This window comes from Pezoporus flaviventris, unplaced genomic scaffold, assembly GCF_033815535.1.
Source record: "Pezoporus flaviventris isolate CSIRO_AGI_PZ_B2104156 unplaced genomic scaffold, CSIRO_AGI_Pfla_v1 ptg000072l, whole genome shotgun sequence".
Lineage (NCBI taxonomy): Eukaryota > Metazoa > Chordata > Aves > Psittaciformes > Psittacidae > Pezoporus > Pezoporus flaviventris.
In genome coordinates, this window is record NW_026892620.1 from 7,973,492 (window position 1) to 7,996,212 (window position 22,721).

The following is a 22,721-nucleotide window of genomic DNA, read 5'->3' on the forward strand; positions in this document are numbered from 1 at the left end:
CCACAAATTTAACTGACCTTTTTTCACTCCTCCTTTCACAAACTATGGGTACAAATGCTCTGTGTATTAGCAATATAATGCACTGAATGACAACTGGATTTTCCACTTGAAATTTTAGAACAAAAAGTGATTATTGAAATTATGACTGACTTTAGAAGTCAGTAATACTCAACATTAATGTGAAACTTGTTCTCAAAGAGCAGAAATATGCTCCATAGACAAACGTCACATACAACCTCACCCTCTGTTGGTTATGGCTAATAACCTGCCCATCATACCAGAGGATGAAAGGTGGCTGTACAATGGAGCAGCCAGTCACTAGAGCTTTCTCAGGAAGTTTCACACAGCAGTGCTTGACAGACTTGTGAGAAAGAGGGCAAATGTTTACTGTTACCCTACAGTAAATATTAAACAAGTTCTTGGGCCTAAAGGACCCAATCCCGCATCCATTCAACAAATACATCTCCTGTTGACTTCAACAGGAGCTCAGCGGGGGGACAGCCTGTAGCCCAAATAGGAGAGCTAATCAGCAGAACGCCTATTTAAAAGTGATCATATATAAATATTTTGCTGTAGTCTTCCTCTTTAGCCCTCATCACTAGGGAGTTCACAGGATATTTCTGCTGTTTCTCACTAATTACAGCGCCAACCCATTTATCCATGAAACATTTGTAAACAGAGATGCCCTTTGGGATGAAAGGATTAGAATTCCAATTGCAGTGGATTTGATGGTTGCAAGTGAGTTAGGAGGAAGAAAGCAGGGAGAGAAAATCTTGAAATGGCAGAAATCCATGTTTTCTTTATTCACTTAAACTGAATTATTTCTATTACACAGCATGGAAAAAAAAATTTGTATGCTCAAATCTGATAATAAATAAAAAATTCCTGGAGGAACTGTGAATAGAAACTAAACCAGTGAAGACTGACAAGGCCCAGAGTCCTCATGTTACTAGAGCAATTGCATGCAACAGAGGTGGTTACATTAGTACCCAGACATTAGCACATGAGATAGGTTTTCTTCTCAAGTCTGCAAGGGATTTGAAGGTATCTCGCACTCAATTACGAACAGAATCAGAAAATATGCAGTGTGCAAAGAATAATTTTATTAATCTTCCCAAAAGAAAGTTCTCTGATAGACTTCTAAGGACATTAATCTGAGCACTGAGAACAGGAACACACAGTGTTGATTGGCTAGGAGAAAAGCATGTTGTTTTCTCACACTACAAAACCAAATTATCATCCAAGCCTGCCCATGCTTCAGCCGCACTGTGTCAGGCTGGTTTATTTTCCTACCTCCAGACACCACCAGCTGGCAGTGCAAAACTTCTTTGGACGGCCACTGTCCTTTTTCCATTGCTGTTCCCTGAGGTCCAGATAACCGTCTATTTTTGGAGAAGCAGACCTCCAAGAATTTAAGGTCTTTACAAAGGGCACCTTGTGATATGCTGTACTTTTCTTATCCAAGACCTTTGTTCAAGCAAAAAGACATTTAAATCTGTGTGTGTGCAGCTGTCTGTTGAAGAATCCCCAAATCTAAATAAAAAAATGGAGGGGGAAAAAAGCATAATCATTAAATCAAATGGTAACTAATACATTCTGTCCCTTTGTTATGACAGTATATTTCCCAGGTGATGGTTTTTTTTCAGCTAATATGCTATAAAGGCTATTCAAATGAAGGATTCACACAATAGTGAGAAGAGGGAAAGATCACATTTAACACCACAATTTTTAAATATAAAGATTTATCATAGTCTCAAGTTTTAAATGATCAGTTGATCTTATAAGACACCATGCAAAGCTGCAATTGAAAGCTAATGAAAATATTCATTACATAACCATAACAATAAAGGTAAGACTTGCAAAAGTTATTAGTAGCGTCAGCTTAGCACATAGAAGTCAAGAAAATGTCAAATATAGCTTCATCTGCAGAAGAAATGTATCAGCAAATTGAATTTAGGAATTTGTTAGGGATGCACTAAGAATCTGATGTTTTGTTTTACCTAATTCTAAAGATGTCATTCATGCAGGTGTTACCAGCTACTAGGGTGGAAATTACTGGAAAGAGAACAAGCTGGAGAACAGCTGAAGCTGTCACCTCCCTCTCCCTCTCTTTTAGACCATGAGTTTGAAAGGTCTGGTTGTCATCCTGCTTTTCCTCATCGCCTTATACAGGGTTATGTTCAAACTGGGGAAATCAGAAAGCACCTCTAAATTAAACAGTGTCTGAAATCTGCCAACAAATTGGTTCTCCTTTTCCAACCGAAATCTCATAGCCCACAGAATAACAGTGTCATTCTTGCACAAGTGATCAAAAGTTAGGAGGAGTTCATCCAGGAAGGGATGGTGGTAAACTACATCAGCAGCCATAATGTAGTCAAAGTGACAGGAAGACCTAGGAAAATTCTTTTCCAGATCAACTCCCCAAGACAATGCCTTAACATGAGGCTGGTGCTTGCATTTCATCTTTGTATTTCGGAGAACATTGTGCTGGAGGTTTCCAAGCAGTTCTGGCAAATCAGTGGCAGTCACAAGTGCACCTGTGACAGGGAGAAAACAAACAAACTTTGAGTACACTTCAAGACTTGAGTAAAAGATATGGTATAAATGAAAGCTACGTGGACAAGGAACTGCCTTTAGCACATAGCTCTCCCAGGGGAACAGAACAATGCAAATAATCCAAATAACTCTTAGCCATTGTGCTTAAAATAAAGATTTGGTTCCCAGTAGTTCTACTTTACAGATTGCCAGCTGAATGCAATTGGGGATGAGTGGGGAGAAATCAGATACTAGATCTTGATATCATATTGGTTAAAAGTACAGTGAGTAACTAGGGATTGAAAAATGCCAGTTACCACTCCAAGAAGTCAGCATGAGATTTAAGCACTGCCTTGGGTTCTTTCTTTTTCACATACAAATCAGCTTTCCCAGACTACAGAAAGCTAAAAGTCTGTTAAAATGCAGAAGTCACTGAACTGGATCACTCTTGAGGGAAAATAGGCTACCATGAGAGAAAACACAGCAGTGTCTGTAGCAGAAAAATTAAGTTGCTGATCAGCTGCTGAAAGAAAATGCTCAACACGAATGGAATGAAAATGACCTGGCAATCAAAGAACTGTTTGGACAATGGAAGGTGGCGCATTGCTCAAGCCTACATCTGGCTTCATCTGGTTGCCACTCACATCCTGAGAGGCCACAGGTTCTTATTTTGGTCCCTTGTTTAACACTGTTAATGACATCATCATCTACTGGGACCCCCTTTATCGCATCAATAGAGTCACTCACAGCTTTACAGACTGGTTTTCAAACAAGCCTTTTGGAACTTACTTTTTCTTGCTCTTGAAAGCTTTCAAACAAGTCTTTTAGAAGAAATGACCCACTTCCTTTGCCATCCAGTATTCACCTGAGAGATGTTTCCAAGAGCATGAGAGCAATGGTATGTACTCACCCAGTAAACTGGCTACTATGGAGACCAACCCAGTTCCAGCTCCAATTTCAATCACATTTTTGTCAACCAAATTGCATTGTTTAGAATTAGTTTCCAAAAAATAACATAGAACAAGAGCCTGTAGGGGAGGGAATCCATGAACACACTGAACAAATTAATGAAATAAATTCCTTCACTAAATATGCATTGTCATTTAAAAGCATGCAAAAAATTCTTGTCTGTTCAAATGAGCAATAATCATTCAAGCACTGCCGAGCTCTTTAGGCTCACAAAATAAGTGCCACAACACGTCTCAGTATAGGCTTACAAAGCATTACAGCCAGGAGGAACAATTGCAGTTAAATAGTCTGTCATGCTGCATAACATGAGCTATAGAATTCCAGTCACCAGATCCTGCTTATAACTGCACTTTTGGTCAAGCTAAGACATATGCTTCCCAAAGACATCTTGATATAAGGACCGTTTGTGAGAGAAAATCCACAACCCTTGTTAAACTCTTCCAACAGTTAATTATTTCCAACAATAATTAAATACCTAATGAGTCAAAAAGGACCAATAGATTTACCCCTTTTCTTCCAGTTCAGTTTGTTTTCAGTTTCTATGTGCTTTCCTTGTTAAGCTTAGCAAACTTTCAGAGCAAAGCCAAAGAACAGACTCCTCATATATGCATTTATAAACTGTCATTAAGAAGCTTCTTCACCTTTTCTGCCCTGCCTCATACTGACCAGTGAGTTTTAGTTCACTGCTGAAATAGAAGTTTCTAACTTTATTGCTCTTGCAAAGATAGATTCCAGCTTGTCTCCCACAGTTTTTCACAGACTTTGATAATTATACAATCTCTATTGACAATTACATATGATGGTTGCCAGAACTTCTTGCAATACAGATGATCATTTGGAAAGCCAATTACTAGTGGCTTGGTCTGGCACAATAAAATGACACACTTAGTTTTGTTTTTAACCAATTAAGATGTAGAAGGAAAGGAACAGGAGTACTATTGACCTAATGTTAACATGCTAGAAATGCAAACGGGTTTTTTGCTTTCTACCTCTTAATTCAGAGCAAAAAAGAGTAGGGTTTTTTATGTGAACTTCCATATGTCTCACATTCAACAAAGCTTTGATATAGAAATATGTCTGTGAGAACCAGGACTAATTAAAGCCAGCTACCTAAAGATTGTGTCTGATGTTTGGCTGACATTTAAAACCACATTATATTAAGATTTCCTGTTAGCTCCATATATTCCTATAATTTCTTCTCTTGGAGTTTTGCCATATTCTGTTGTAGAAACTGCGGGCAGAGGATCAGTATTTCTGAGGGTTAAATTATGGAAACTTTGAAATTTGCCCTCGTTCCCATGAAACATGCAGAAACTTTATTTTCCTTAAAGTTTCTGTTCTCTCAATTTGACTGGCATTTTCTGGAAGGGTTCAAATACTGCTGGATGGGACTAGAAGGCAGAACATGAAAAGACACAGAAAGAATGGTTGCCTTCCTTCCACAGCTAAACTGGCTGAACCTTTATAGGAAAGACTTGCACTGGGGCTGCTAAAAGATATAGTATAAATGACTAGTCCAGGTCTGCTAAGACAGAAAATTTTTTGGAGTTCAAAACAGCAGAGAATGCTAAATGTCCTCAGTTGTACTATGGCCATATTTCTTAAAGATCCTAGAAGGCTGATACCACTGGGACAGAAATGGAGCCCCCTGGGTTTTAGTTCTCTCCTTCCTATGGGGCGTGCTGAAGACGATTCTGTTTCAGGAATGTTCTCTGGATGCCACAAGTGTCAATAGGGCATCCTGGCACCTCCCTGAACACAGCAGCTTCTTTCATTCTTCATTATTTTGAAACAGGCAGTTGTATTATACAGATCAAAACTCTGAAGAGGACTCTATGGTTGGCATGTTGATGGTTCTTATATCAATAGCTAAGGACAATGGTTCTCTCCCACTAGATTTCTGGCTGTTTAAGAAACTGAAAGCTCCAACTGAACCTTTTCCCATGTCTACATATTTACAAGGTAAGTTTTTTTTCCCATATGAGTATGTTGAGTAGCTTCTATGAGTCCTAATACCTTATGAACTCATATCACAGCTGTTTCCCCAGCCTGGTTCTGCCTGCTGTACAGCTATTTACAGAATGTATAGAAATGTGATCATCATAAGACTGTCCTTTTTCCTTCAAAATGTGCTTCTAATTTGGATGAAATAGGATCAAAAGTTCCTGGTAGGTAAGAAGGGGACACAAGATCATACAGCTTGTATGAGAGAGGCACAAACAAGAAATACCATTTAAGCTCTGAGAACCAGGAATCCATAGGAAACCAAGCTAAATTCAGGTTTGGGATTTGCAGAATGGAGACAGAGAAGCACAGAAGGTATTCCTTAGGTTCACAACATACAACAAAACATATTTATCAGGCAAAAGAAATTAAAAATGCTAGAAGACTCCAAAATTATGAAATAACAATACCGCATAAATATTGTACCGATGGCCAGACGACTGCCCCATAACAATCAATGGCTTCTGTAATTCTTATCTCATGGCCAGCAAAGTGAAAGCCTTCCCAGGTCTTATGAGTTATAACAGCAGGAAAAAAACGCCTTCTCATGATTTCTGCAACTATCTGTTCATCTTCTTTTTCCCCTGGAAGTAAAAGCATGAAAGGTCAAGCAGGCTGAGTGGACTCATAATGAAACTACCAATTTATAATGAAAACCTGATTTAGAAGCAAGAATGTGAATTACATCTGTGAATGAAAATACATTCATTAATGGTGAGCATCAAACATGGGAAATCTGAATTCTAATTTATGTTTTCAGTTTATGACTAAATAGTTTCTTTCCTGTTTTGCTGAAGAAACCAAGTTCATTAAAAAGTAGAGAAATGAAATGTTACCATATATTGCTTTCCATTTCAGCAATCCAAAGGAAATTTAACTTCTTTTTCCCTTCAAGAACAGCTGCCCTAGTACAGACACTCATGGTCTTATGTGCACAGATTTTTTATTATTTTACATATTCTTTTACTGCTCACTTTCTCCACATTGTGTTTCTTTCTGACAGTAAACAAAAGAAGCCACAGCATCATTTAGAAGTCTATCACAAGACTTGTGAAACAGATCCTAGCAACACAAGTTATGACAGATAGCAGCAAAAGAGCTAGTGTTGTCAGGAAAGCTTATCCACCCACCCCAACAGAGCCCTGTCTGAGGTATTCTTTCCAGTTGGCTTGATATCCCAAATGCCATCCCTGTTGCTAAGCAAAGGATATTTATGAGAGCTAACATAACCCTGGATAACACAAAGCTGCAACACATTGTTAAAAAGTAAATTGAAAACAAAAAGTGAAGCCGTCTAAAGTATTTTCTTAAGCAAAGTCTAAAATCATTCCAACTTTTCACAGGAAATTAGCTTTCACAGGCACCTGTGACACCTCTGCAAATCAGCTAGAGCAAAACATGTTTACCAGCTACACCTCCTAGAAAGCATGCTAGAGATATAAGTAACTGGGTTACCATCTCATCCAAAGCCAAATTTCTGTACTAAACTTGTAAGTTCCCATCAAAATCACAGATTGGGATCTGCAAAGAAACTGCAGGTCCAATGTCTATTAAAAATCAAAATATTTATGTTCTCATCAATATAAACCACATTGGCCTACTGAAGATTCTTCACATATTCTTTCCCCTCAAACCACTGCAGTCACAAGACATGATGGCCTCAAGCGTTGTTATTTGCTCTGCCATATGCCTCAATACTTTAATAGCCATAACCTATTCACAAAGTTTCTCTCTCTTCTTTGTTGTAGAAGGAGAAAGAAACAAAGCACAGACCACAACAGTATAATTTTATAAAGATAACAACTAAATTAGTCAACACTGAAACTATGATATTAAGATGTTAGGAAATAAGTAGCATGTGGCAGCCCATCACATATTCAGCAAGCCTCTAGTGTTGAGAGAAAACACATGCATCATTGTGCCTGCAATCAGGGAACTCTGCACAAACATGAGTTAAGTGCCAGATAAATGCTGCTCCAGGGCAAAATTAATCTTTTCAGATGGAAGAATTAATATGAAGCTATCTTATTACACATATTTTACGTGTATTTAATATATCATCCTGTTTCCAGGCATACCAGATATAGCCTGCTTTCAATCTTCTCTGATTGCTTAGAGCAGTCTGATCTTGTTCTATGATCAGCACTAGCTGTGGAAATAAAAAGCTGTTTCTTCTATTACCTCCCAATTACAACCATTTTTCTTGATTCTTCCTCCCTTGATACCTGTTTTGAATCCAATTTTGTTGAGAAACCATAACTTACAATGTCTTAACTTACAAAGCTTCTGCCAGCAGATCCATAAAACTTCAGCAGTATTACAGCTACCCCTCTAGTGTTCAATAAACATTTCCCACCTATTCCTTACCTTATCAGCAATCTTTCTACTTCACGGCTTGATTAGCACTCAAGCTAAACAAGTTTGGAGGCCACTGCTCCTTACCTGAGCTAAACTGTCCACACCCATGAACTAAGAATCCCAAATCTGCTGATTAGTAATACCATTTAAATCTTTGGCCATCTTATCCTGTTGGGAATCCCCCAGGTGGGTTATCTGGAGAAGTTTACATTGATTTTTATATTTTTATCTTCCGCTTAACAAGATCTTATTATTGTAGAGAATATGTCTGTGATGCATCAGTGACATTATATGACAATAGGCTTCAAAACCCTAATGAGAAATTGTATCATGATCATGATGCTGATGCTTCTGACGAAAAGTGCTGACAACATAAGGAGTGCAGACTTCTACTGAGATTTTCTTACTTACACACAAGTTTCTCTTCATATTGCAAAAGGCACTCCTCTATTTTCTGCTATCTTTCAGAATAACTGAACTACTTGTGAGACTGCAGAAGAGGAAAGTTTTTTCTGTAACTGCCTTCAAAGCAGTCAGAGCAGAAAAATAACAAACTAGTGGAACAAGAAAATTATTAGCAAGGAACAAGAAAATTATTAGCAGTGTAAGCAAAATCCAAGCGACATTAAGTCTTTTAGTACCTGCAAACATTGAGAAAGTTCTGCTGGTGCTTTGTTCTAACTAGTTTCTTGGTAACAGATGTAAAAATCTGATAGGAAGCTATTCTCCCAGAAGTAGCATTTATCTGTTAGTCCATATTCTCTTGTTCAGCAAGAAAAAGTCTTAGAATTATGACTCAGTGAATAGATTTTAATGGCATTTTAAGACAAGAAGAGCTCACTTATCAGTAGAATACGGTCAACAAGAAAGAGGAGGCTTGACTGACCTCACTCTCAATTCTTGTGAGAAAGGAAGCACATGATGGGCATTTTCAGCAGTACTACTTGAACACCCATACTAAAATGTCAGACTTAAAGGTCTGCTAGGTCTGGTTCCTCCCTTTTTCATTTGCCTGGGTTTGAACAAGTAGGTCACATATGAAGAGGTCTGGATTTAGAATTATTTTCTTCAGCCTATCCATCTCTTTGCATGAGCATGTGTACCTACTAACCACTGGAGCTTCAGGTGCTAGAACCTTATTTACATCAAGATGAGACGAGTCTGATCCTGTTCAGATAACATACAGAATTTGAAATTATTTTTGTTAGTGAAATAGAGTGCTCCTTTAGTCTTGAATTCATATTCACAAAGAAGTTCCTATCTAGGATGCCCCAAATTCTTCTTGAAATAGAATGTGAATGTCTAAATTTCTGAAGAATTTCTGCCTAACAGGTTAATCTCTTACAGCATTTTTAAAAATAAAGTTTGGAGCATATTCATTGAACTCCCTTGATTTTAAGTTAATATCATGTCTGAGGGAGAAAAGTCATATACTGCTCACACATCTTGCACTATATCAACCACATCATTAAGAAAAAAGTGTAATCATTCTCAAAGGCAAGCAATCGTTGTTATTACAACTGAAACACGAACACAGGTTTTCAAAGAGACATACTAAATCATGTGGAAGACTGGATTTACAAAGTCAGTGGCAGGTTAGTTAGAGCAGCTTCTGTCAAGCTGCAAAACATCCTGTAGGGAAACAGAAGATTTTGCTGACACATTCAAATGTCAAATGAAGTGTTTTATATTAGAAAAAAAAAACAAAGAAAAAAAAAAAGATGTGAATTCTGCTGAGACAGAGTTGGAGAAATCCTTCAAGTGGAGAAGGCAGAAGGAAAATAGCAGGAGATAGACCAGGCCAGAATAGAACAAGCTGCAAAACGCAGCATCTTTTTCTTTAACAAAGCAAATAACAGGAACGGGCCTTAGGTTATCTTTATCTGCACACTTTTTGCTTAGAATGGTGAGAAATAGTTCCTGTTTGTTACATGATCAACTGTTCCCTTTACACATAAAATTATGCTTGGGAGCGTACAGCTCCATCAGGAAACAGTAAACATAACATTCGTTGTGTATCTTCCATCAATTAATAGCATATGTTAATTCTCCCACTGCATAACTAATGATACTGCCTACATTAATGCAATCTCCACTGAATAAAAAGGGAACAGAAACAGGCACTGTTAAGCATCATTTTAAATGCAGGAAAAGCAGCAAAGATAAGGGGGCTGAATTAAAATTACATTAAAAAAATAGATAAGATTGTCTAAATACCTGAATTAAAATGTGGTTAAAAATTGAAGCAAAATGACCTTTCCATGTGAAAGCTGTGAAGAATATACTAGCAGTCAATATCTCCATTTTCAGACTCAATCACAAATAGCACACAGTAACAAAACATCCTCTAAGTACTTTGCTAATGGATTAAACAGCATCAATACAGAAACAATAGTTTCAACCAATAATTCATCAAAACAACCTACACGCGAAAAAATACAGATTAGTCTCTTTCAGATCCTGGCCTGACTCTACTTAATCCCTCAAGGTCAAATCATGTCCCAGCCCTACGTAATACGGAAACAAGACCCAGCTGTCTTCTGCTTCTCACCTGCTTCAATGGATCTTCTCCAGCTGGCAAAAGGAATGAAATCCAAGCCTTCAGCATGAGCTTGACCTGACAAAGTTCAGCCAAAAGACAGCAACATTCTCCCTTCTTCAGAAACAGTATACTCTCACCTGCACAGTTTAGATTTTTAATTTATCATTTAGACTTACACTCAAGTATTTTAAGAACTGCATATCAACAGGTGTGAAGACATACATGATTTCTCTAAGACTTCTCAGTAATTGCTCGAGTTTAATGAACACAGTAGGACTACCTGTGCCGGCATTACCAATTGAGTAATGCATGAGAGAAAGTTCCAAGAATCATGATAGCTAGGACTCTTCAGATCTCCCCACTTAGGACACATGGAACTGGAATCATCCAAGATTTAAGATGTATTATTTTTTATACATATACACACACATAAAAATATATATAACATGTACTATATATATTCTATATATTTTTATATAGATCTATGCAATAGTTATCTTTATATCCCAGCATCAAGAAGATGCCTGCAGAAAGGTTATCAAGGGAATAGATCTGCAATCAGTTCTGTAACCATAAGAGATGACTGGAGAAGAGTTACATTACTACACTAACAGGACTGTTCAGCAGGTAGCCCTGTGAATCCATCTGGGTATTTCCACTGGTCCAGAAGTTTGCCCCAAATCTACATTAGGTCCTGTTCTAAGGGACTGTGGAGACTCCTAATTTGTTCTGAGCTACTGACATCTCAGGAGCCATTACAGATAGCTCCATGGAAACATACACAATCCTAAATCAAAGAATAGTCCCCAGAATCAGGTGGTATCACTTTAGTGTCTTTATTTCATTCCACTTATTTCTATTTCATTACATTCCATTACATCTTAAGCACTCTTAAAGAAAGGAGTTAGGAAGGAAATCTAATCATACCCTTGACTTTCCAGAAGTCAGATGTAACCTACACCATTCTGAGAATATAAAGCAAAGTAATGGAACAGTATTTATCTAAGCTACACAGTTAATTGTACGTAGGGGTGAAGTAAGGAAAAAAGAAGGAAATGATCACATAACCGAGTGTAGGCATTCTAGTACATCCATTACAAGCTCAAACTGCTGAAGTGATTGCAATGACAAGGTATATTACATTGACTGATCTAAGATACTACGTCAGGGTATATAACACCTGAAACTTTATACTTTGAAATGCAGAAATACAAAACTGCCATGAACAGGCAGCCCCTTCTCAGCCACGAGACAAGACGCACTTAGCTCAGAGCACAAGGAGACAGGAACAGGAGAGGGATATGCTCACAATAGCCAGTCTATGTATTTACTCAGGCTCGAGAGGCATATTTTCAATTTGAAATTCACACCACTGATATCCCAACCCCATCCAAGTCACAGGTCATCCAAAACCACTAGAAGGCTGAAAATAGAAGTACCATAGTCAGATTATGTCATGAACACATAATGAAGTTAGATGTGCCAAGCACTTTCCTTGTTACTTCATCATGTTTGTCTGTCACTGAAAACATCTTCAGGTCTTGGCTGAGCAGCTATTTAATCTCTAAAGATAACAACTGAATGATTCCCCTTTGACTACAAAAGCAGACTGTGTTCTTAAATTAGATGGTCTAATGTACATTATAAAAGGCCGACAGCCAATTTCCTGATGGATAGGAAGGCCCTGGGTGAGTAATTCAGACACTGTAAGCCATTGTCTAATCTTTCACATCTCTTACCTTGTCCTGTCAAGAGAGCTTCGTGCCACTGAAAGCTCTTACTTCCTCATATCAACATGCCAGAACGTGCTAGATACCATAGCCAGCAGAACAGAAGAGACTCAATAAAATGCCTGCCAGTGTTCCCCTGCTACTACTACTACTACTATCTAAAATATTTCTTTGAGGAAAGGGCCTGAAAGTAACCTTGAAACACCGATCATGCCGCCTTTCTTGTGTGGCAGTTGAGAAGCCCTTGATTTATTGTTGAAATGCAGCTACTGCAAAGAGAAACATGAAAACAGGGAAGACAAGCACATGGCTGAGAGGGAAGAATGTTACAGACTTCTCTACAGAGTTAACATGTTTTGATTATTTGAGTGGTGTCTCTAACTTGTGTTTTATCTATACACAAGAATTTTCCATTTGAGTTTAGTAATGTCTTCAGCAAAAGCAGGTCTACTTGTTGAGCAGAAAGAAAAGGAACTGAGACATGTTAATTCAAATTACTACACCTGATGGTTACTATAGTACTTGAATGCTGCCACTTTCAAACAAAAGAGCTGAAATGTAAGTTACTATGACATAGCCAAGAGGCAAATTCAGAGAAGAGATATTTTAGACTATTCTGATTTGCTGTGAAGGTGCAGTTTAGCTCTAGTTACTCCTTAATTGGATTATACTCAAGTCTCATACCACACTATCTCTTTTAGTCTTTTTTGGCTTGTTTTGTTTGGAGACAAAAATTTGTTGCCCAGAAGGAATAGCATTTGAGTTCTGATATTCACCTGGGGAATTACAGACCAGTCAGTCTCATCTTTGTGCCTGGCAAAATCTGGGAGCAGATTCTCCTGGAAGGCATGCTAAGGCACATGAAAATCAACAAGGTGCTTGGTGACAGCCAGCATGGCTTCACTAAGGGGAAATCCTGTCTGACCAATTTGGTGGCCTTCTGTGATGGGGCTACAGAACTGATGGACAGGGGTAGAGCAGTTGATGTCATCTACCTGGACTTGTGCAAAGCGTTCAACACTATCCCACACAACATCCTTGTCTCTAAATTGGAGAGACATCAATTTGATGGATGGACCACTCAGTGGATAAAGAACTGGCTGGATGGCCACATGCAAAGAGTTGTGGTCAATGGCTCAATGTCCGGCTGGAAACCAGTAATGAGTGGTGTCCCTCAGGGATCGGTGTTGGGACCGGTCTTGTTCAACATCTTTGTCGCTGACATGGACAGTGGGATTGAGTGCGCCCTCAGCAAGTTTGCCGATGACACCAAGCTGTGTGGTTCAGTTGATAGGCTGGAGGGAAGGAATGCCATCCAGAGGGAACTTGACACACTTGTGAGGTGGGCTGATGCCAACCTCATGAAGTTTAACCATGCCAAGTGCAAGGTCCTACACCTGGGTCAGAGCAATCCCAGGCACAGCTACAGGTTGGGCAGAGAAGAGATTCAGAGCAGCCCTGCAGAGAAGGACTTGAGGGTGCTGGTCGATGAGAAAATGAACATGAGCCAGCTTCAGTGTGTGCTCACAGCCCAGAAAGCCAACCGTATCCTGGGCTGCATCAAAAGGAGCGTGACCAGCAGGTTGAAGGAGGTGATCCTGCCCCTCTACTCTGCTCTTGTGAGACCTCACCTGGAATATTGTGTGCAGTTCTGGTGTCCTCAACATAAAAAGGACATGGAACTGTTGGAACAAGTCCAGAGAAGGGCCACGAGGATGATCAGGGGACTGGAGCACCTCCTGTATGAAGACAGGCTGAGGAAGTTGGGGCTGTTAATCCTGGAGAAGAGAAGGCTGTGTGGAGACCTCAGAGCAGCCTTCCAGTATCTGAAGGGGGCCTATAGGGATGCTGGAGGGGGACTCTTCATTAGAGACTGTAGTGACAGGACAAGGGGTAACGGGTTAAAACTTAAACAGGGGAAGTTTAGATTGGATATAAGAAGGAAATTCTTTCCTGTTAGGGTGGTGAGGCACTGGAATAGGTTGCCCAGGGAGGTTGTGAATGCTCCATCCCTGGCAGTGTTCAAGGCCAGGTTGGACGAGGCCTTGGGTGATATGATTTAGCGTAAGATGTCCCTGCCCATGGCAGGGGGGTTGGAACTAGATGATCTTAAGGTCCTTTCCAACCCTAATGATTCTATGATTGCAGGTCAATCTTGTGGGGGGGGGGGGGGGGGGAATGTAGGTAGCTAATAATAATAGCTAATGGTACAATTTCCACAAGCTTGAGGCAGGAAGTTAATGCTTTTGAGATGAGAATTAATGGAAGAGGTTGTCTGGCTCTTTTGGTTTTGTTTGTAAGGATTTTTGTTTGTTTAAGAGAGAGGTTAAGGTTTAATTCAAAGCTAAGAGACAAAAGAAGAGGAAGATGAAAGAAGGAAAGGCAGGTGGTGAGAAGATAGCAAAAGTATAATTTATATATAGTATAAATAGGCTCATTTTTTAACCAGCAGAATCCACTATATAAAGAATGGTTCAGCAATTTAAGCACTCAGAAAATGGAGGAACTGAGTGCTGGACATTTCTCAGAAGGATTCAAATCCACAACTCACTTACCTGAAGGGTGTGTTCCAACTGCTCTACAGAACCAGGTGCTTCCCCATTCCTCCATTACTGTCTGAAGTGGGCTATCAGGAAAGCAGGATTGCAAGAATCATGCTAGAAGGACAAGCAGCAAGCAAAAGCCCAGCTATGAGTTGCACACTGAGAAGAGGTAAATTTGGGCTCCACACTCTGTTCCTAGGATGTTTTTCACATTTTACAACAAGGACTTTGAAGTAAATGGAACAGTGTCAGTGAGGAAGGGAGTGAGAAAGATAAGTATTTTTAAAAGTAACCCAGGAAATAGGAAAGAGACACTAAGTTACTCTCTCTTCCCATCTTAACTTCTAAAACGGACTTATGCTGCTTCTCACTTGCCTCCATTCCAACTACATCCCATTTAAGGCACCTTTCTGGGCTCCACCCAGAGACTTGAAATGATGGCACTAGTTGCCATCAGTTAAGACATCTGTCAAGCAGGGTGAGTGGAAGGAGTGTGTCCCTTCTAGAATGCCAGGAGATATGTGAAGGTTACCAGGTCAGCAATTTCTCAGATATTTATGGATTAAAAACTGAGCCCTGGCCAAGTGAAGGGAGGCAATGGAGTGTCAAGGACAAGTACGCCTTGCAAACTTGCTCTCCTTTTGTCTCAGATAAAATTAGTCTAGGGCGAATCTATATAATAGAACTGTGGTAATTTTGTATTCCAAGAAATGAAAATGGGAGTGACAAAATGTGATCTCAGAAAAGTTTAGACAATGACGGTTAAAACTAATGATCAAGAGAAATCATGACAGGAAAGAAAAGAGACATCTAACTATGCAGATGTGGTCAAGAACTAGTAGGATAAAGACACCAGAGGAAAGATCAGACAGTCTGAGGATCTACCTGTAAGCTGAGAAGCAGTAGTAATGGGAATCATGAACAAGAATAAGGAGTTTTAAACCTGGAGAACTTGTGACAAGCCAACTGAGAAGGAAAGGGGAAGGCATATAAAGGAATAGAAAGAACTCAGACTGGAACTAGCAGAGAAACCAAACTAGAATAAGAACCCCTAGAAACAGAGACTGAGACACTTGTCTGTAGAACATAACTAGACTCCATCCTGAAACAACACACACACTTGCCCTAAAACCTTGTCTACTTCTGGTGACCCCTATAAAGCAGATTACTCATGATGTTTTAGGATATGGAAAGACATGCGGCCATGAACTTGCTTGTGAGAAAAAGTTGCCAACAGCCCCTAAAGGTATTTGAATGTTAGGTTTAAGGCTGTCTGTACAGAAATCAGGCTTGTAATAACCAGTTCTCCCTAACTGACAGGCTGCAAACAAACCTCTTCTGAATAGCTTGAGCATAGACATGGCTTCATTCCTTGGAACCAGTCACAGTCAAACAGCTAGAGGACAGATGCCAGACACTGGAAGAAAATTGCAGGCAACAGAGTATGCACATAAAGCAAGTATTTATGGCATAGCTAGAATACTACAACAGCGCTGTCTGTTGTATTTTCTGTACAAGTGCCATAAGCACAATTCTTCAGGAAAAAAAAAAACAAACCTAATTAGAAGATAGCTCATTACTAGCAAGACACCTTGCTCATTATACTTAAAATATTCATAAGTGCAAAGATACAAAGTGAAATAAGAAACGTTTACCTTCTTGTCTTTCTTTTATCAGTTCATTCTGTAGATGATTATGTTGTGATGATGTCAAATCCATGCTATGCCACAAAACCTGGGACAGAGAAACACAAGCCTGACTGAATAAAATGACTTTTTCTTCTTTCCCACATAACATTTCACAAATATATATATGTATATATATGTTTTACACATATTGTGCTATAATTTACTTCTATTTGTGACATTGACACATAGACAGATAAACATCAATATTCAAAGCATGAAAGAACCAGAAGCAGCAAATTAGTTGAACTGCTATACTCTGAAAGGTGGGGGAAGTGAGTAGATTTAAAATAAATAAATAAAAGAGCTTTGATAAACTTTAAAAACTTTTATGAAATCTTAGAAAAAATTAAAATCAGGGTCAGTAGTTTTAGAAACATTTAAAAGGAAATGTAGTAACAAATATGTGAAACAGAAGAAAAATTGCACCAAAAAGATCTTGTCTTGCTTGAAAAAATTGGCTTGGAAGGTGAGGAAACAACCTGTTAGTAAAGTGGCATATGAGAGTAAGTAGGAAGCAGGATCTATAGACAACATGCAGAACAGAATGCGTATGTGCCTATACAAACAAACACAGAACATGCAGACTTGGGGGGGGGGGGGGGGGGCAATAGGAAAAGTATGACAGAGGACAATACAATTTTCAGCTGCCTGCAGAAAGGCAGACAGACAACCAGCAGTGACAACCAGCAGCTTCCAGTTCTTGATATCTTGATATTTTACAATTAGGGAAACACTGAGTTCATGGGGGGAGAGGAGGAGAATGGAAGAAATCAAGAAATCAATATTTGATAATTTTTAAAGCTCTTGCACTGTTTACATGGAAATTTGACTGATTTTTTGCAGGAATGGTCACTAGATAAGTCAATGAGTGAATGAATACAAGCAAAGTACAAACATATGCAGAATATAGAGAAAACTTCCCCACAGTGCAGTCTTAGACAGGTTTTCCTCTCAAAACTTCAGACAAAAGAGGACAGTATAGAACAGCCCTGTCTTGTTAGGAGGACACACTGTATTCTCTTGATTTCACCCTACAAGAGACACATAGGTTTCACATTTCAACTTTATTGCCACAGTGCCAGCAGCCATTAACCTATTTGAAGGTGAAAAATAACTTAGGGGGCTTCTACACAATACCATAACAGAAAAATACTGTTATATTTATATCTATCTATGAATTAGGCAATCGTAACATCATTACATGGGAAACAGAAAAGGGATTCAATGTTTTTGTATGCATGTTCAGAATAACATGCAGCATTAGAAACTACTGGAACATTAAGTAGTAAATGTTACCCACATCCATCAGCTTGTCATCTGCCTCAGAAATATAAGAAGACATGTTTTCCCTCCACTGGGGATAAAAATAACAGTTATTTATATATATTTATATAATATATATTTATATAATATATAATTTATATCAGTCCCTTTGCATTCTGAAGGACAAGCAACATTGCAGCATAAAGCCACCCTAAAATATTACATTTTGTGGTCCTCTTGTTTTTTTTCCTTCTAAAAATATCCTTTAAGGTACACTGAACTACACAAAAACCTGACTTTAACATACAAATTCTAATACAAAAACTAAACAGTTGCTGAGTAACACTGTTTAAAGGCAAGGATACAAAGCCATTTAGAGTCAAAGAAACAGACAGATGAAGTAACCACAGGCAACCACTGGGTTTCAGTCAACATTACCTGCTTCTCTCGCAGCTTTACAAAGACAGTAGGACAACAGAGTAGCTCTTAATTGCTGGGCTGCTTTCCCCGCAGCCACTGCAGGAGTGTGCTCTGAAGCGCATTGCCAACATACTCACAGCAGAAGCAATAATAAAACCCGTCAGCTGCGGCACGATCACAAAGTGGGCACCACACACCGTGTCCCTTACGTAAGGGAGCGGATTTTGTAACAGCAGCAGGCACCCGGTCAAGGGAGCACCTACCAACAAAGAAACCAACTCCAGAGTACTTTTTACAAATCTAAGGTAGCAGCATGATAAGGTAGCAACCACTCACTGTCAATGCAAAAGTAACTGAAGAGCAAAAGGGTCATTCTTCAGATTCAAAGGGCCCATGGCAGGAAGGCTGGAACTGGATGATCTTCCAGCCCAAACCATTCTGTGATTCCAAGCACAGAGGGCATTTGCAAAGGGGCAAGGGTGCATTTGGGGCAGGGATATATAAATTTTTGCTCGCATTGGAACACAGAACTGTAACAAGGTACAACTCCCTCCCCCCCAAAAGTCCTAGCACACTTCACCTCCTAAGGCAACTGTTAATGTGCATAAATACACACATAATACTCGCCCTTAGCACAGACAAGATGTACAGTCACTCAACAGGTCACAAACCATTCCTGCCACAGGAAAATACTGGTATCTTTAAGACTTCTCTTAATTGGGCTGTAATGAATTCAGGACAGAGCTGTTAGCAAAGTTAGACTTCAACCTCAATTGAGGTTTCTAAGTGCCACTGCAAAATAATAAACAGTTGTACAAAAATACTTCAGAAGACTAAAGGTCTCTATGCTTTATCACAGCTGGCAGAAGAAACTGGTAATATCTCCTCTCCACTTAGAAACCACCAAACAAATCACCAAGACCTGACTTACACTGTTGAAGCAAAATTCAGTTATATGAGTGACTTACAAGACTACTGTAAACTGCTCAGACTCAGAATTTGCTTAAAATATGGTAATATTTTCCAAAAGTAATATCAAAATTTCTGCCCAGTATGCACTGTAAGTATTAGACTCTGCTACTATTAAGGCCAAATCCTAGACAGCTCAGTTCAGCTCTTCATCCTTCAGTTTCCTTCATCATTAAGTTTCCTATGAAACTTAATTGTATGGACCTGGACTTTCAAACAATGAAACAATGAGAAATGAAGTCAGAAGGTCAAATGAGAAGATGAAAAACAGCAAGGACTAAAAGGTAATGTAAGAACACAGGTATGACTAGCAACTTACGTGCTTTTCCCCCTTGACCCACAGGAGCTATAAAAAAATTCTACAATCACTGAGGAAGAGAGGTGGGTAGGTGGGGAAGTCTGAGCCTAACACACATTGTTTCTCTTACAAACTAATTTGACATGAGTTCTACAACCAGTGGATACCTCTTAATGTCACTTTTGCAAATAGATTGTGTCTTTGGACATGGTCACGTAACTCCAAAACTAGAAACTTGACATTTACTTCAGAACATAAATAATCACTGTACATCAGATTACAGACCGACAAATACATAACAAATAGAGATAATTTATTATTTTATCAAAAATTCATCACAATATTTATAAAGCTTAAGTCACAAAACCCATACATAGCCCCTCTTTTTCAAGACTTTTCTTTAAGACGTTTTCTTTTTTATTCTTCTCTTACTCTGCGATTTCTTTTTTCCCTCAAACACAGGTTTGGCAGTCACCAAGATTATTTTTCCCAATTCTTCATCCTCACCACTTGAACTACTGCACCTCTTTTTCTCTTTAGAGTCTGCTGACTCCATTGCAGAGACCTTTTTCCTCCTTTTGCTCCTGCCCAAATCTCTGCTTTCTGATTCCTCTATCGAGGAGTCACTAGAAGTTTCTGAAAGATGCAAATTCCCTATAAAACCACCTCCATAGACATGTTCTTTTCTGGAATCTGAAAGCTTTCTTCTCTTTCCATTTTGGACTTCGGTGGCCATAACTTGATGATCTGTACAGCCTGCAGCATCTTCCCCTTTCCTTTCTTCATGCGCTTTTTCAATCTCCTGAACATCATCAGCTGCTTCTTTTTCCCTCCTCTTCAGGCAAGTCACAGCTCTGCGCAGTCTCTGACTTTTAATAGCTATTTTTTCCTGCTGTTCTAGCCTGAAGAATGAATCAATTCGAAGCTGAGTCTGTCAAAAATAAAACAGAGAAACACCTTTGGAGGTTTTTGTGATAGGAATTCAGTTAACTATATTATAATGCATACTAAGACAAAGGACTAACAAGATTAATACAAATAGATGTGAACAATAAGACACAATATTACAGACATACCTATACTTTATTATAAGTTCTGCAACAAGAACCTTTACAGAAACTAAATAAACAGCAAACTCTGGTGAAATTTCATAAACATCGTCCTTGATGATTAGATATGTTGCTATTTTCAACCTTAATACAGAGAATCTCTGTAGTGCTCTTAAGTATGTCCTTACCAACACATCGTTAGCTTCAAGCTGTTAGAACTACAGAATGCGTATTAAGCAAATGTTACAAGTGCACTTTACATTCCATATGCTAGTGCAACAAAAAGCCCTTATCTGACTCAAGTTCATTGTAACATATGTTGCTACAGTGTAAAGATTTAAGAGCAGAACTAGAAGGGCTCATACACAAAGGGTCCGTGTGACTCAATCACAGCTAGGCTTGCTATATAAACTAAGATAGCTCTCTATATTCTCCCTAAAATTGTATAAAAGAACCAGTGCTTCCAAAGGTTGCTCCAGTCAACCTGAAAGTAAATGACTTTAATTATGGGGTTTGGTACCTTTCACTCCTTTGAGCAACAGAGAAAACCTAGAAGACTAGTTTAGACTAAGGATCCATCTTGCTCATGGCGAAAGGAGAAAAGAATCCAACCTTCGGCGATCAGTTTTAGCACTGACTTTCACAGTACAGCAGCATGCACCACTATTCACTTTTAAGTTTTATTAAAGTTAACAGAACATTAATAATATTACTCTGATTACCATATAAATGTTGCTCAGCAGTTCAGTCTGCGCCCCTCCTCAAAGAATGGGGATGATACCAAATGGTCAGTCTCCATTCACCAAAATCTTAAAGGTATTTTTATAAATCATTTTTAGAGACAGCATATTGTCTTTTAAAAGTACCAGAGGTGCTTGAAGTACTTGCGATTTCAGCTACATCCAGAACAAACAGCAACATCAAGCTGAATAGGTGCTTGATAAGTAACAAAATTTGAAAACAGCAATTGAAATTACATAGAGTTCCTTAAAGGACACCAAAATCATATGGAAATGAAGTCCAGAGAAGTAAGTTTAATAAATTTTAAATATAATATGAATATTTAAAAAAAAATGGCCAAACCCCAGTTTCTGAGAAATTTATTTTAGATTAAAACCTTGCTGTTCATTTTAAAACAGCTCTTACACTTTTCTAGTTACCCTTAAACTACACACAGTTCTATGTTTTACCTGCTGCAAGTTCAGCTGTTTCATCACAGGCAAAAGGATTTCATCTGTCTTCACCCTGGTCCAGCCAAAGCGATTCTGACAGAACATGCAAAAAGTTAAGGACCTTTGCACAGTGGCTGTTACTAGTATTGTACAAACATAAAATAAAGATCTCTCAAATAAAAACTGTCTAGAAGAAAGCTACTCTACTTCAAAGCTTTTTTTACTAAGAAACCAGAGAAAATACTCTTAAGTTACTACAGCTGACTTATGCAGATGCTTCCAGTATTACATTACATATCCTAATCGTGCTGCTACATGTCTATTAGTTACAGATTTTTGTTCTCTAATATCAACATTTCCAAGAGTGTGTCTCAATGAGGACAGAACTCATTTTGGCTATACAGCATTGTCATATGACAAAGCAAGTCTTATTTTTACACTTGCACACACTGGAAGTTTCATTTGCTGTTCAAAATACCATTAGCTCTGCATGCATTGTCATGTACTTTTTAACAATTTTCTGCAGCTCAAGCTGCAATGGATGCAAGAAATACACTGCAAGAAATGCAGTAAGTAATGCAGCTTAAGTCACCATTTCTGCTGACTACACTTTGAAACATATTCGCGGAAGATGGCAGAGTAGCACACTCCTGACAGCTATGAGATTCTCTTTACATGCAATGTGAAACAGCTTACTCTCTTAGGAGAGCAAAGCCACCTCGTGTGCCACACATGCATGGCTGCATGCCCTTCAGTTCCAGGGCTGGTACCATTGTAGGATATCACAAGCATATGGAGCTAAGGGCCCCTCATACCAATGAGACGTTAAAAACTGGACACACCGTTACTGACTCACAAGCCTTATGAACTTTAATCTGAGCACTCTTCGCTGACAAATCCTGCTATACAGTAAAAGGATATTCTCTGATTTGTTCTACATCAGGCTTCCCCCAGATGAACGAACCCCTTGTCTCATCCACCATAGGATTCAGGTATGCTTCTGCCACTGCTGGATTTGGGAAACCTGAGGAAAGCTGCAGGTCCCGCAACTTCTTCTTGACTTTGGTGTCACGTGGATTAGGTCTCAATTTCTTATTCTTCTGAGCCTCATTCCACCACTCACTGAAAAACAGAGGAAAGTATTCCATAAGGTATAATTTGGAATATCAAGAGCCACCATG

The 22,721-nt window shown here is 38.8% G+C and overlaps 2 protein-coding genes across 3 annotated transcripts in view; both read right to left on the reverse strand.

The window, feature by feature from the left end:
* Window positions 1-439: 439 nt before the first annotated feature.
* LOC133279272 (protein-lysine methyltransferase METTL21E-like) lies at window positions 440-18,170 on the reverse strand. Its single transcript, XM_061472800.1, has 5 exons — window positions 18,071-18,170; window positions 16,337-16,415; window positions 5,935-6,092; window positions 3,446-3,563; window positions 440-2,537 (listed from the first exon to the last, which is right to left on the reverse strand). Exons 2-5 carry the CDS (start codon window positions 16,398-16,400, stop codon window positions 2,113-2,115), a joined length of 765 nt encoding a protein of 254 aa, XP_061328784.1. The 5' UTR covers window positions 16,401-16,415; window positions 18,071-18,170; the 3' UTR covers window positions 440-2,112.
* Window positions 18,171-19,611: 1,441 nt separating this feature from the next.
* Window positions 19,612-22,721, reverse strand: part of BIVM (basic, immunoglobulin-like variable motif containing) — a 31,199-nt gene continuing 28,089 nt past the window's right edge. For both annotated transcript variants that reach the window (XM_061472805.1, XM_061472806.1), the window contains 3 exons: window positions 22,462-22,662; window positions 21,559-21,643; window positions 19,612-20,250 (listed from right to left, as the gene is read on the reverse strand). In XM_061472805.1, the coding sequence (XP_061328789.1) occupies window positions 19,720-20,250; window positions 21,559-21,643; window positions 22,462-22,662 (817 nt within the window). In that variant the 3' untranslated portion in view covers window positions 19,612-19,719. The remainder of the gene's footprint in view (window positions 20,251-21,558; window positions 21,644-22,461; window positions 22,663-22,721) is intronic.

Bases quoted from the DNA above. Each gene is read 5' to 3' on its own strand.
- LOC133279272 (XM_061472800.1), bottom strand. From the start codon at position 16,400: ATGGATTTGACATCATCACAACATAATCATCTACAGAATGAACTGATA. The intron at 3,564-5,934 runs GTACAATATTTA...CCTCCCCTACAG, and splicing joins GGGCAGTCGTCTGGCCATCG to GCTCTTGTTCTATGTTATTT. The intron at 2,538-3,445 runs GTGAGTACATAC...TCCCTGTCACAG, and splicing joins CATAGTAGCCAGTTTACTGG to GTGCACTTGTGACTGCCACT.